This window comes from Etheostoma spectabile, chromosome 4, assembly GCF_008692095.1.
Source record: "Etheostoma spectabile isolate EspeVRDwgs_2016 chromosome 4, UIUC_Espe_1.0, whole genome shotgun sequence".
NCBI lineage: Eukaryota > Metazoa > Chordata > Actinopteri > Perciformes > Percidae > Etheostoma > Etheostoma spectabile.
The window spans coordinates 19,508,424-19,524,663 of record NC_045736.1 but is presented as its reverse complement, the minus strand read 5'-3'; the positions used below and the strand labels follow the sequence as shown (position 1 = coordinate 19,524,663).

The window sequence follows — 16,240 nt, the reverse complement described above, 5'->3', positions numbered from 1 at the left end:
TTAAACATGAATGAATGGTGTGTGTGTGTGTGTGTGTGTGTGTGTGTGTGTGTTTATATAGAGTTGCACGATATCGACAAAATGTGAAATTGCGATATCAAGTATGAATATTGTGATATCAATATTAATTCCAATATTTTTAAACATATGTAAAATTACAGCACGGCAACCGGCCAATGAAACATGATCATTACAGCGTTTCAAGCAGACTCTAAATCAAACACAATTAAGCCACACAGCCAACGGTTGCTTTACATTGAGAAATTAAGGGAAACGGCAAGATATGAGAGGATAAAAACTATTCTTGGATATGTTTTGCTGTGTAAATATTCATTTTAATATAAATCAATACAAATAATATATATTTGAAGGGTGATAGAATCCTGAATTCTGTTGTCAAACATTTCTCAGACACATTTCAGAAATAAAGCTTATTTCACTATTTTTTCACATTGATTATGTTCTAAAACACAAATAAATTACCATCAAACACTCAACAGATAATTTTTATGAGGACAGATGCTATTTTCCCCTCCTCTGCATTTTATTAATTGCAGCAGTAAACGAAGAAGAGGGGCTACTCTAGTATTGATTCATGACAGAGAGTGGTCTTCGTAAGACAGCGCCACAGTGAACAGCACGCTGCGGACATGGAGAGAGAGAGAGATCTCTATCGTTCTAACAGTGGGTTTTACAGGCAGCTTTTTTCTTCCGCTATCGCTCAGTCAAGTTTGGAGAATGGCCGTGGGATTTTCTATGCATATTTTAAGGCTGCTGCTCTGTACTTGTGCGCTAATATTGCGAGACACTTTTTACCTCGGACAAGAAATCTCGCTATGTTTAATCTCGTGGAGACGAGATCTCATCCCACCTCTAGTTATTACCCTCTTTTTTTTTTTTTTCCCCTGTCAGCAGTCTGTCAGTTTTCTATTGACGGAAGGAGGATGTCTGTGCAGCATCCTTGTCTTCAAGGAAGACACAGTGCAGGCGTTTGTATCCAACCTCTATGACTATTCAGTACGTCTGGTCTGCGATCCGACAACAAAACAGATATAAACTGTGCTTCACACAGAGACTACCTATTGGAAATTTGTGTTACTTTTTGACACATTTCTCACCAAATGGAGATGAGAATAGTTTTCCTTTTCCTAAATCAGTGTACCTCCATCGCTGACTAATATAAAAGCTGCTATCTCCTTTCTTTCTCCATTCTCTCCACTCTTGATTTTCTGGGATGCATTGGTTAATCTTTACACTAATACTCTACATCTAATTGCTCAGGAAGTGCGTAGTCCATGTTGTGACTAATAACCTCTGCAGGAGAAATACCACATTGTGCTTCATGCTTCATTGATTACATTTCTGCATATTTATGTTCCCACAATAACATTGAACATGAGTTTTCCTTTCTTTTTACTGCCTTGAATTGGTGATGTTAAGGATTAATCGATTATAACCATTATCAGAGCCTTGCTAATGGCAGGGCATGAGGGTTATTCCATACACAGTAATACATGTTGAATGTCTGAGTTCCCCCAAACTGGTCTTTGCAGCTCTTCATCGACCCACTTAATCATGGCTGCTTTCCATTGAGGAAAATCATGCATTCTGTGTTTTAGAAGCTTTTAATGATAATTGGTGTTCTTCCAGCTTCTTTAGTCTTGCCTCATATATACATATATATAGATTTATGGTAGTAGATTTGGTCTTCTTGCCTCTCATCTCGCTCTGCTTTGGCAGCAGTTGTCAGTGTGCTGTCGATGCTCGCTCTTTGCCCGAGGCATGGTAGCCATCTGTTGGAAGAGACCGAATCTCTTCATCCTTGTCTTTTAAACAGACAGTTATGCCAGTCTGTGTGTGAGCACAGGCCTTTTGTGTTCTTAAGTATACACATGTTTATGCAAGCTGTTTGCATTTCTGTCTTGATTGGATCTGAGAAAAGGAAATGGCACATGTGTCTCTCAGAGGGCTTCAGGTCTTGAGTAAAGATTGGCACATTTCTCAACATATAGCTGAGAAGGACAGGCGGCATTGGGCCACATCACGGCTGGTATGTAGGTGGCTGAGAACAGTGGGAGGAAGAGTTTGAGAAATGATGGAAATTGAAATAAATTAGATTATAGAATAAAGAAAGTAAGACTGTGGGGAGATGAATAAGTGATACAGGCTATTTTGTTGCGTCGTAAGGCTCACTGGATCCTGCAACCGGCTGGAGTTGCCAACTTTTCGCTGTTTTTTTCCCCTCTTTAACCTATCCCCTTGTTTTCTACCTCTGTTTCCTTGAATTCCTATTTATTCTTTTATCACTTTAGTTACTCATTTTGGCTTTATCACCAGCTGCCTCATCATCTTTCCCCTATATGCTTAGTTTGATCGAAAATTAATCGAAATGAGCTTTCGATTTTGACCAAAATCAAAAGCAGCATCAGCGATTCCCTGAGTATTTTTGTCTACTGCGTAGTAGACAAAAATACTCAGGGAATCGCTGATGCTGCTTTTGCACTTACAAAGAAAAAAACAGACACAGTGTAGCTTACCGGCTGGTAGCAGCTAAAGTCACAGGGTAATATTAGCTTACCGGTAGCCTGACACCATGGCCACTGCCGGAGTCAGAGATAACCATAGACTGTTAAAGAAATGGACCAACAGATCCCGTTGCTCTGGACGGAGACAAGTGAAGGATATTAGAAGCACTTTTCCGGTGATGGCAGAGCGTTACTGCGCAGCCTCTAACTGAGCTTGACAACGTAGATGTGACGTGGAAAACCTGTCTGAAAGTTATAAGTCTTCTGGTAGCTGTGCCAAGAGAAATCTCAATCATTCCCAATCTTGCAGAGATGGAGAGCGTAGGTATTTGCAAGGAGATAACATAGGCACAGGCTAATTATTACTAACTAAGATGCTAACGTTATGTGACGTAACGTAATGTTAACATTATAATTAAACAGAAACAGCGAATGTAAGTCAAAACTGTCTGTGAGCTTATTCTGTCAATACGATGAATTGTCGACTATGCGACAGGAAGTCGCTTGGTTATGACACAATCGTTAGCCTATTTTTACAAAAACACCTGCTACAGAGCCATAACAGGAGCTTCAATGTAATGGGGCCTTTTATAAAGTGTTGTGATTCTTTAGAACAAGGACAAATAGTTTTAAATGCATCAGATGTAAAGTTATCCACTCTCAAAGTGACGTGAAAATGAATGGCAGTCAATGGATTGCTAACAGCGGGTGAGTGCTTCGTAGCATTAAAATGGCGCCATAGGAACTACGCTTGGAGAGGAGAGGCTTACCCCCTTGGAGATAATGGAGAAACAACAGAACTTGAAAATCCTCCTGCTTCCCTGAAGTCACCGGTGTGGCAACATTTTGCTTTCCCAGTGAGTAAGTTATGTAAACGAACATGGGACTCCATGGTGCCTTCAGGGGCCTCTTCGTTAACTAATGGTGCTTTCAGTTGCACTTAATGTTATTGTGGCATTGCTTCCCTGTTGAAATAAATGTGTATATTAATGGGAGTATTGTGGATTCAAGCATCTTATAGTGTTATTTGTTTGATTCGTAAAGTGTCTCAGGGTACTCAGAGTGAGAAAAGAGACTGTGAGAAATCTCAAGTCAGTGAGGAGCAAGGACTTACAGTGAGATGAGCCTTGCATGCACTCTGGACAGTATTTATCACTAAGAAAGCCGGAAAAAATCACATTAAAGTGAGCTAATGAGCTTTCTGGGGTGGCAGTAGCTCAGTCGGTTTGGAGTTGGGTTGGGATCCAGAGGTTTCTGGTTCATGTCCCCATACGGACCAAAGAATCTTTCTCCGCCACCATTACAGCTAGCGCACAACCTCAGCGTCATTGTTCTCAGCTACTCCCTCTGTTCGCTGATTGGACCGGTAAAGATGTGACCAGAGAACACCCAAGAAAATGCTGCAAACCCAGACGTAGTACTGAAGGAAAATGAAAATTGAATGGAAGTACATAGGTAGGCAGAGCCAGGCTAGTTCAGAGGGCCATCCCGTTACAGATTTAGTGAATGTACTAGCCTGACTTAAAAGAAAATATTCTTGTAATTATCCAATATTTTTATCCAATTTTCCTGTTGTTTGTTACTTAACTTTCTCTACAGTCACATTGGCAGCATAAGAATCAGTCAGATAATTATCTCATTAAGGCATGTGTTATTTTTCACACACCAGAGGTGATGCTTTTTTATTTTTCTGTTAATTGTCTGCATGCCTGAAAGTTCAATACAAATGGCTGAGGTAATTTCACAAAGACTTTGTGAACATACAGTGGGGGAGTAGTATTAACCAACCCACTACTACAGAATGCAGACACAATACCATGAACACTTAAAGTACACAATTGTGTTTATGTTAGCCTATATGTATGGATTATATTCTATTGTACTGGTGTTTGGTTCATTTTGCACACTACTTGAGGCCATTGTAACACCCATTAGGCTAAACTATTACTGAGCACTTAGTATCAGCTAGGGAGAGAGAAAAAGTCTAAATGGGACAGAATTTGTTTATTTGGCCAGTTTAACCTTGTCCGTTTTCTATTGTTTGTGATAGCTCCCAACTTATTGGTTTTACAACAAAACAACCTAATGTGAGCTAACATCAATTCTGCCAGATTTCATTTAGTCAGCAGAGATACGAGCAGAAGTGGTCACTATGACAATGCGCGTCCAGTGCGCGAATCTGGGGGGCAAAGATTCTGAAGGAGGAGTAGGATTTGTTTGGCAATCCAGAAATCTAGAAAATGAAAAATGCGTCTTTGTATGTTATTATTGTGTCTTCATCTTTAGATGAATTGTATTTACATATAACAATAAAGGTGCAGGAAGCAATGTTGCACAAAGATTGTTGATATTTTGAGATAACGTCTTAACTTCTTCAGTCATCAAACGATTTGCTGTGGCTGGCGAAGGCAGTTGTCATGCTGACTGAAATGAGGTGGAGCTGTGTGAGTGACTTGTGTGAGCTATAGTGCTGATTGGAATGGTCCAGGCTTAAACATCAACAGCAGGCCTGTGTTCTCAGCTAGCAGGGGTTCACACTGCTGCCTTTGTGTCCTGCTCCCAGTCCCACCAGGATGGGACATACTTTCTCTAAACACATGCACTTTTATTCATACACACAGAGTAAAAGCCTTGATACCATGGGAAGCAGACCTTTGAAACAGTTAACATTTAAAATTGATGATCCTGTGGCTTCAGGATGCTGATGCAACGCATAGGCACTGCGGGGAAATAAAGAATTACGTTATTTTAAGCTGGTGATCCACAGTCTTGAGAGAACAGTGAGGAAGTACCCTTCGTCTTTCCTCCTTTTATGTCCGTACTTGTCAGTTTCATCATGCTTCACTGAATAACGAAACTCTAGAGACGGTGTGAGCATGCCAGGATGTCTCACAAAAGAGCTGGCTTCTTCCTCTCGTTGGGTTTGATCACTGGTCAAATGTGGAAGTCTATAAAGGACTTGTCAGTTCTTCTCTCAGATCCTACTTCTGCAAAAGAAAACCCAAATTCCTTATTAGATCATAGGTTTCACAGAAAAAGATGTTCAGGTGGTTTTTGCTTCATGGTTGCGACCTCCTTAGTGCTGATGGCTACTGCCCAGTTTGGAGGATATGACACCTAAAGACCAATTGGACACCACGCTTTTCTATGTTTGACAAAGCACAGGTACTAAATATTTTGATGTTGATATTGCTGTGATATTGTAGAGTTGACTTTTGGTACTTTTACAAAAAAAAATGACACTATGAGATTTTAGATCAATATCAATAATGTGGATATAATGACTAAGTGGGTAAAGGCAAATAACAGAACAGCTAGAATAGTTTCAGAAAATTACATAGTTTTACTGTATTGCAGCCTGTAAAACCATGAAAAGGCAATACTTCATATTGTCATATTTCAATATCCAAAATTTACGACATATATTGATGTCGATATAATATCAATATATTGTCCAGCCCTACGCAGTGCTGTGTGCCAGCATAATTCTTTTAATTATCCCGTTCCCCTACCAAGACAAATGTGGCGTTGATTCCCTCAAAGGCTGCTGATACAGTGAATATGACTCAAGCAAGTCATTTGTCTGTGTTAGTTAGGTGAAGTTCAGCAAGCAGTTGGGCATTGAAAGACCACCGCTGTCCATGGCGATAATGTTCACACAAAGAGTTGATGTGAAGAAGGCCTGAGGGCCGAAACATCATCAGAATAAATAGAGAAAGGCACATGAAGCCAAATGTACCTTTTTCTTACTTTCAAGTCTACTTCCAGTGTTTAGCAGCTCACAACAGCCTTTTATATTATATAATGTTCACACATATATCTGGTCGACTGCTAGACTGCTTACGTTTCTCTCCTTTTAGCTCATCAACTTCATCTATGATGAATAATAATAATACCTAAGCCCCAAATCCACCTTTTTGCACAGTGATACAGGCATAACTCCTTGGTATAATAATAATAATAATAATAATAATAAGAATAAGAATAAGAAGAATAAGAAGAAGAATAAAAATAATAACAATTGCTTTTCATTCCTAGAGACCCAATTACAGGTGTACTTATACGAGTCCTAATGAAGTGATGAGGACCAAATCGGTGAGTCCTCTGTGTCTATAAATACAAATAGGAGTAATTTCCTTTATTGGCTCTCTAAATTAATAAAACCACCAGGTACCCTAGAGAAAGAACACACCTTCTTTTGGTTACTTTCCTGATCCAAGGGGTTGAATTTATTCTTTCCTTCTTTGCAACTAGCAGAGGTTCACTTTAGTCTGTGGTCACCTGGGACTTGATTTAAAACATGTTTCTTAAGTGTTTGCCAATGTAATGTGCATGGGGAATGCATACAAAAAGGACCATATTTATTTACCATGACTCATCTGACCTTTTGGTTTCTGTTAATGAAACCCCCACATGAATACAGTCTATCCATCATGGGTCAGGCCTAGGCTCTGTCCCGCGGCAGCTGGGCTCCCAGTAATCCTGTGGGCTCCCTGGCACAGGTTCCTCTGGCACCAATCTCCGTGTTGGTTCTGCCTGTCTGCCAGTCACATTGTAACCCATCTGTAATCAGGCTTAAATCTTCTGGTACTACATATTGTCATGCTAGACGGATAAGTAAGCATGCACACTCACATTTTTCTTCTTTTTATCCCTTTTCTACATATTTCGTATTTTATTAGTGAGAGTGAATGAATTGTGACAGACATACAGAAGCTAACTAATTTGGAGACTCAACTGGCAGTCTTCTTTTTTTCCTCTCTGCCTTTTTTCTACATTTAGTCAAAGACAACCACAACTGTTGTACATGTTGTCCAGTTGCTAGGCAGTGTGAAGTATGTATTATCCTGCAAACCCAACTTTGCTTCATCCCCTGCATTATACAAGCAGTCTGATTCTTCTGTGTCTTGGTCAAACTGACAAGCCACCAGATATAGCTTGCTGTAGAGTAATGCTCTGCTCGTTTAGTCATATTGTTTTTTTCAAAACAGTCTTTAGAAAGCAGTGGTATTAATAGGACATGTGAAAATGGTCAGTGTGTGGGAGTGTCTTGCAGCTGCAATTCTGAGCCTCCATGGTCCGAAGGGAGCTATGGTGAAAATGCAGAATTAGCCACAGTTCGGGCAAAGTGTGTTGTGTAATAGCGACAGGATCTGTGGTATCAGTTTGACTGTCATCAGGCCTTGATTTTTCCTTTTCCACAGAACCACCAGCAACGTACGCTTATTGCTCCACTCTTAAGAGTGATTGGCACTCACGTCAATGACAGCATCCTCTATGAGCCCTCTGCAGTCCCAGCTGTCCAATGTATGTTATTCAGCCAAGGATGCATAATTAAAGTGAAACAGTGCAGTGCTGGAGGTCACTTGCCTCTGCATATATACATTGGTCACTAAAGTACTCGTAAGGATTACTACAACAGCAGTGCATTGTTCATCAATTTTGGGATGTGTATAATACCCCTTTATACGCCAATTTGTTCTCTCACTTAAATTATTTTAGTGTTGCCCTCTGACATTGAAGTTACTGTCATGTGTAATGAGAAACAGAATATATTTAGCTGTCAATTCATTTGAACTTCAGATTCCACATGCACAGACTATTATGCAGTGAAGAGAGCTGCTACCTATTTGTTAACCAAAGCAGTGGCACTAAAGTTTGTGCCAAATTTCACCGCACATATATAACTGTTACAGATTCAGGTTCACTGGACAAACTCCAAAGAGCATGTTTACTACTCTGTCTGTCTGTCTGTCTGTCTGTCTGTCTGTCTGTCTGTCTGTCTGTCTGTCTGTCTGTCTGTCTGTCTGTCTGTCTGTCTGTCTGTCTGTCTTCTCTCTCTCTCTCTCTCTCTCTCTCTCTCTCTCTCTCTCTCTCTCTCTCTCTCTCTCTCTCTCTCTCCTCTCTCTCTCTCTCTCTCTCTCTCTCTCTCTTTCTCTGTGTTTGTCTCCAGATTTGCATATCTGCAGCTGAGAGGCTCCAGGGACAAACTCTGTCATGTCTGTCTCACATAATTATAAAGTATTAGTTCAATTTACTTGTGATTAAACCTAAGAGGTTGTTAATATATAGAGTTATGCAGAGTCAGTGTGTGGAGGATTAAGAAAAAAATATTTTGGCTTTAAACAAATACTGTGGTTTTAACTAGCTTAAATTAAAAAAGCTTGTCTGTAATGGCACATATTCTTTATTTACAGTTACATATTCCATCTACATTCTAACATACAGTATAACATTCAAATGCACACTTCATTTCCACTGAATGGGTCAGCATCTTAGTTATTTCTCATTTTCATCAGCAGGGTATGTGTTTACAGATTTCAATTCAAGGTATGCAGTGAGCCAGAAAGAGCATTTCTTTTTTCACTTTTTCTTCTGCTTAACAATTTGGTCGACAGACTGTACAGCAGACAGATGAGCGCTTCATTACAATGTAATTTGCAAATGTCTTGGTGAGAAATGTAGGGACTTCAGAACCATAATTTGGATGTAAAATGGAGAATGTCACAATGTGTTTGTAGGTTTCAACAGAAGATCACATTAACCCAGACCTTGGACGCTCATATCCATTTGGTTTGTTACATTTTTGGTCATATTTTGGTCGGCCTTTGTACAAACCAAGACTATCAAAATCTGGTGGATATTTCTTAAAAACTGTTGTTTCAAGGCAAACAGCACGTTCTGCTCTATTAGCTAGTCTAAGCTCATATACCACAAAGGAGTAGAAGTGGACAGCTGTCCGTGGCAACTATCTTAGCCCATTCCTACCCAGAGGGTTTGCTGTGCAAGTGCGTGCTGCATGCTGCGTAGTAGTGTATTTTGAGGGTCATCCCAGAAAGACTTTTCCCCAGGCGAGTACGAATGGAGAGTGCACTAACAGGCACTCCTGGGTGTGTGTATGAGTGTTAGATTCCTTGTGGCAGATGAGCTCTTTCTCTGGTCACCTCAGGCTTATAGAATAAACATAGCGAAGGATAAGAAAAGCCCATATCCTGTCAGTGCAAAACATTTCCATTAAAATGTTGACCATGATAAAGTGTCTTCAAATGAAAAGAGGGGAATATGATGGCAAGTGGTTTTTGTTCCTTCAGAATTTGAGAGAGGTAGGGTTGTTTCCACTGTGATATTAGGACACCTGTATTACCATTGGAATTCAGATGTAGGTATACAGTTAGAAGGAACAGGAGGCTGGTCCAGGATGAAAATGAGAACTGAGATATGTTGCAGAGCTGAAGGCAAGACTGGGAGGTAAAGGGAGGGGAGCGAGACAAGGGTCCAGATGTGAGACGGCCTCACTGGCTGCCTGTTTACATTTCTCAGCTAACGTGAGTGTATTTTTAACCTTTGCCTGTTTTTGTTCTCTCTGCAGGTGCTGGAGAGTCGGGGAAGAGCACCATTGTGAAGCAGATGAAGTAAGTGACTGCTCATTGTTTTACTTTTCCTTCCATCATCTCTGACAAATTAATGTAGGGTTTAACAGCACAAGCACATGTATTATATGGAATATGCACTGCATCTGATAATGTATACAGGGATGTCCCCCATCTGATAAATGCAATCTCCTAGCTAGTCGATATAGTAATGAGTAATTAAATTGACCCAGTTAGCTTGGCACTCCTTGGCTCAGATCCAAAAGTCTTGAAATAGGATTGCACCGTGAACATCTATCACCAGCCTTAAGGAGCAGAGAAACATTTGTTAAGTGATTGGGGCGTCCTGTCACTCCGTAAAATAGACATTTTTTTGATCAGCAGGAACTTTTCCTTCCCCTAATTGGACTAATCCACCCCTCATTTGACTGTTACTGGTTTTTGCTCAAGATAAAAAAACATGATGTTTGGATTCTGTAATGTAAGGCAAGACATTGAACATGCGTTTGCTGAATTATGGCTCATGTTATTTGACATTTACAATGCTAAGCAGAAATAGTTACACAAGTGCACAGTAGTTACGAGTTTCAAGCGGCATTGAGTCATGTCACCAATAACCACTGTCTCTTGGTTTGCTAATTGTTCCTGCTTCCATCTGTAGGGATTTTTCAAAACAAAAATCTTGTAATGAAAATTGTAATAGTCTTGCAAAATGAAGATAAAGTGAACCCCTTAACATTTACTGTGGGGCGATGTTATAAAATCAGTAATTCAAAAAGTTTCCAGTGTGTCAGTCGAGGAAAAGGCTTATTATGTACAAGCTGACGTGACCAGCGACAGCTGGCAGGGTAACAATTTCAGTCTCAAAAAATATGAGAAAAGATGTGAGCAAGGAGGGGTACAAATTCTTGTTGTCTTTTGTTGTCTTTTGTGCTGTATAGTTTAGGCTGTGATTACTGTGTAGTGAAGCATAAATGGAACGGCTCTTTTCCTGTCTTTGAAAGTTCCATCTTGTCAGTCTCTCTGACACCTACCAGACATGTCCTTAAAACAATGGTTGAGAAGATGGTGATAGATGTGCATTTCCACAACTGATAAATGAAAGTCAGTGTTCCTGTTTAGTATTGCTGCCCTGACTGAAGCAATTTGACAAATCTCTAAGATACTCAGATCTCAGATACGCTAGTCTCTAAAATCCTCTCACATGTGCACATTAGTGAAAACCTACATGCTTGATACTTTGGCCTTTGATACATCATTTATGAAAACACTCCCCCACATACATGTACACATACTAGTGGTGTCACAATTTCGATTTTAAATGAAACATTTATCAAATGAGCTTCGATATCAACTTTCTTCCCCCCGCCTACTTACCCACAGAACAGTCTATGCATAAGAACAGACACAGCATAGCTTACAAGCTGGTAGCATGCAGCTAAATACAGAGGGTAACTTAAAACTACTGGTAGCCTGCAGCTTGACTTTTTTAGACACCTTGGCAACTGCTTGAGTCGGAGATGACGGAGAAACAATAGAAATGGAAAATCCTCCTGCATCTCTGAAGTTACCGGTATGGCAACGTTTTTCTTTCCCAGTGAGTGAGTTATGTAAACAAACAACGAAGACAAAGCATGTGGGCTCAGAAGGGACGTCATCGTGCATTTATGTGCATGCCATTAGACATATGGTGCATTCAATTGCACCTTGTAATCCAGTGACCCTTCTTTTGGAATATCAAACCAAGGTCAGTCAGCATGGGTACATCCCTGGCTTTGGCAATTCAAAAATCTCCTGGGTCACAACCTTGGCGCAATGCATTACAATCACCTTAAGTTCTAGAAATGGGAAGGTTTTTACACATCATATTCCGTGACCAGCTAACATCACATACTCCAGTCCAGCTGTATAGCCTACCTCAAGAACTAATATGTTTTGTAGCTGCTTGAATTTGTCCTTATACAGTAGGAAGAGAGAAATAAAAGCTTGTTTTGTGTTTGTTTTGCAGTGATTATGTTAAATAACCCTAAAGCACAAGTAAATAACCGTTAAACAGGAGAGTGACTATTAACAACAGTGCAGAGAGAATTAAACAAAACTTAATTTCTTACGTTATGTTCTCTTTCGAGGATGCAAACGGGTTACACTAAAAGATGATGACTGTGGCCAAGATAGGCAGGATATTTCAGGTGCTGTCAATGTTCAATATATAACACATTACACAATACTTAAGTAGCTATAATTTCGTTTTGCACGTATGGACATGACATTATGTTGTGGACTTGCAAACACAGTTCACAGAGCCTTGCTAAATTTGAGGTATAAGATTTATACACACACATTTTATTTACAGTTCCATCTATAAAACATCAAAGACAATTGGATAACAAGATTGTTTTTTCTTTTCCGTTTTTTAATAACAAAACGAAAAACAAATAACGGGTTGTTTTTTGTTTCACTATTTACTAATGGTAATTGGGAAACTGACCGTTGTTCGTTTTAGGTTTTTTTTCATTTCAAAACAAAAATCCGTTGGCCGCCAAGTACACAAACCATTGCCCCATTCAGACACACAGTCAACCTGGGTATAACCATAACGATTGGGCCATTGGTGTGAAAGGGGTATTAGAAACTCAAAGTACCCTTCTGCCATCTAGTGGCTATTATTGTGCCATTGTCGTTAGTTGGAAGTCAATTTGAATCATGGATTTGGAGAATTGTGACACCCATAGTACATACATGCATACAAAACACAAAAGCAAGCGTCTCCCAATGGCCAAATTATTTCTCTGTATACATTTTTGGGATTTTTAACGTGTTTTTTAATCTGCTCACTGGGGTTACTTAAATCAACTTATATTTAACATTTTGACTTACATTACTTGCCATGGCAACAAAAGCAGAACTTCATTAATATTTTTAAGGAATTATTAAAAATGTCATTAAATTCAGTAACATTATTGATGATTCTGTTGTGAAAAGTTTTATCAAATGAAAAAGCCGCTGACTTCTCTGCTCTCATAGACGAGTAGGATTGAATTCTTTAGGCTACCTAAAACTAGAGAACAAACATAACTTACTCAAATGTAACCTCTCAGTCCTACACTACACTCAGACTTCTATGAGAAACAATTTTCTCTGGTTGTCTTTTTTAGTAAGATGAACAATGTAATAATGTAATATATTTCAGAGTTACTATATGTGGGATCTTCATATTCATAATTATGACAAAAAGGATATATTATGCTTCTGTGAGAGTCACAGGAAACTGCAATGCTTCCCACGATCAAATTCTGTTATTGAGCAATATTTTAAATGCGTCATTTCATGGAACGCTCCGGGTTTTTTTGCAAAGCCAATCTACCGCTCCATAGACCACTGTCTGATAATGTGCCAGTCAGAGTTGTTCCCTGCACCACGCAGCTTAGTTTCTTGTTGTAGACAGTAGATACAGAAGATAGAGTAACGTGAGGAAAATTCATAGACGGTTAAAGAAGTGGACCAAAAGATCCCATTGTTCAGGGTGGAGACCAGTGAAGGAAAATAGAAGCACTTTTCCGGTGATAGCAGAGCGTTACTGCGCAGCCTCCAACTGAGCTTGACAACGTGGTTGTGATGTGGGCAACGTGTCTGAAAGTTGTAAGTCTTCTGGTAGCTGTGCCAAGAGAAATCTCCATCATTCCCAATCAGCAGAGACAGAGAGTGTAGGTATATCTGTAAGGAGATAACATAGGCACAGGCTAAATACTGCTAACTAACATGTTAGTTATCATTAGTAATTAAAGCTAAACAGCTAATGGAAGCCCAAACTGTTTGCGTGCTTCTCCTGACAATATGGTGATTTGTCAATTATGCAACGGTAAATCGCGTGGTTATGGCACAAGCCTTTTATACATAGTCGTGTTTCTTTAGAAATAAACAATAAACAAATAGAGTTTTGACACGCTTCAGATGTAAAGTTATTCACTGTCAAAATGAATGGCAGTCAACGGGATGCTAACTGCAGGTGATGGCTTCATAGCATTAAAATAGCACCATGTGAGCTAAGTCCTTTAGAGGCTTACCCCCTTGGGAAAATTCCACAACAGATGGCAGTCGGTCATACGTCGGTCACAAGGTGTACCAGTTTACTAGTAAACACAACATTTTGTCTCATCTGTGTTGTTTTTCTATCAACAGTAGTGACCAGTGCTAGTTGTGTCTGTTAGCTCCATAGACTTTATTAGTGGTCTATGGTTAGCTCACAGGGCTCTAGGGCGCAAGTAATAATTTCCTAGGTTGCATCGGTGCACCTAATATCCTCGCATCTGATGCCTCTCCACAAACAAAGCAATGTTGTTATATCGATATGGTTTAATTTTGCGTTACGTGACCCATTTCTTCTGTAACCGTACGTACACACCGCCACCGACTTGAGCTGCAAAAAAGCTCTGGCCGCCCCGCCAAAGACGCTTGTCAAAAAGTACGGGGAAGCTTTGTGACGCTTTGGCCGCTCTGACGTGGCGGCGTTTTCTGTTCGACCGGGAGAAGCGCACGCAGCCACGGCCAATACACTGACACTAGAAACCTTTATAAATTACATATATAATGACAGAAGTTGTATTTACTGGTCGCAACGGGGTCTGTTAGCAGTTAGCTCGCTCGTTAGCCGCTGGCATGCCGCTATGGCTCGCTCGTTAGCCGCTGAGCCATAGCGGCGTGCAGGCAGAGCGAGCAGCCGCCGGACCAATCTAGTGACCCGTGCCGGACTTCACTGTGAGCGGATGTGACCGGCAGGTAGCGTTAACTTGTTCCTATGTACAAACAACGTTGTATTATAAACGAAAGGTAACCCAGCAACGGCGATTATGAGCTTGTCCTCAGAATTAATGTTTTGGTAGGAACGAAAGATTACATCGTATGTTTCTCCAGGATCAGCCAGCGTGAAGGACGTCTATATTCCGATTGGCGGCTGGCGTTAGCCGCTGCTTGCCGCTGAACCGCGTCATAGCTCATTACCATAAAGTTGAAAAATTTCAACTTTCTGATTGACGCTCAACACGCTCAAAACGCCCAAAACGCGACGCCAACAGATTTGCCGCTCCTTGCAGCTGAGAGAAGCCGGCTTCCATTGAAAATGAATGACTTCCGGTAACTTTAGACGCTCAAGTCGGTGGCGGTGTGAACGTACGGTAAAGCCGTGCCTTTGTTTGGATCTCTCCTCTTACTCTCCACGCAGCCCCGCCCCCATTCACTCACACACGGAGAGACACAGCGGCCACACTTCTACATTTGTCCAGTTTTAATTGTTATTAAAACAGCTGTATATTGTAAAGCATGAGAGGCAAACCTGTACTTGTATCAGTGTTTCCACTGGTAACTTGGCTACTGCGGCCGTCACGGCAAAAAACACAGAAGAAGTTATTGAATGCAACTACTTTCAGTTCGTTGAGTAATAGCGTGTGAGACGAAGCCTGCCGAACCTGCGAGAGATGTGACCCATGGCCAAAAATTCAGCGCAGTGACGAAACAGACATTTCATAAATACGTGTGTAACTCCGCTGACCCCCATTCGACCCGTGCTGGACTAATTCATAATGAGTCAGCCGTCTCTCTGTGAGTAGCATCCATTGCACTCCTTCTCTCTCCTTAGCTCTTTTAATCAGTTATTGTTGAAAACAAGTGAAGGAGCTTTTTCAGACATACATTAAAAAAAATTATATATATATACAGTGTGTATGTATGTATGTATGTATGTATGTGTATGTATGTATGTGTGTATATATATATGTATATATATATATATATATATATATATATATATATATATATAATATATAATATCCTAAGCTATTTATTTCAGATAGCTAATGTGTTGCAACTGTATGTCAATACAACATACAAAATCAGCATAAGAAGAATGTAGAATAATATGGATGTGAAAGCAGTTATAAATAGCCTATGTGACAATAAAATTTGTTTTGGTTAAAATCAACAAAATAATCAGGATAATTAATCGTGATCTCAATATTGATCAAAATAATCATGATTATCCTTTAGGCCATAATTGTGCAGCCCTGCTAGACCTACATGTTGTGGCAAAATAATAATAATTGTGTTTACCAAAATGTGACTGCCACAGGATAAGACAGCATTCATGATGGGATTTTATTTTAATCCATTTCATGGTATTTTACTGAAAATTCTCCCCTGGTTGACCCTCTACTTGCAAGTTATTTTTAACACAGCATTAATAAAATATTTAAATGAGAAAGAAGCAGCTCACTGAGTCCGTACAATATGATTACAATGGCCAAGTTTAGTTTCAGTTTGTCTAATTCATTCTGAAGGATATCTTTAAAGTAC

The 16,240-nt window shown here is 39.9% G+C and overlaps 1 protein-coding gene and 1 long non-coding RNA gene across 2 annotated transcripts in view; one reads left to right on the top strand and one right to left on the bottom strand.

Moving 5' to 3' along the window:
* LOC116688438 (uncharacterized) overlaps positions 1 to 16,240 on the bottom strand; it is a 466,907-nt gene that overhangs the window by 288,703 nt on the left and 161,964 nt on the right. The gene's annotated exons all lie outside the window — the stretch shown is intronic.
* LOC116688402 (guanine nucleotide-binding protein G(i) subunit alpha-2) overlaps positions 1 to 16,240 on the top strand; it is a 60,717-nt gene that overhangs the window by 32,795 nt on the left and 11,682 nt on the right. The window contains exon 2 of the mRNA XM_032514437.1: positions 9,895 to 9,937. Coding sequence (XP_032370328.1) covers positions 9,895 to 9,937 — 43 coding nt within the window. The remainder of the gene's footprint in view (positions 1 to 9,894; positions 9,938 to 16,240) is intronic.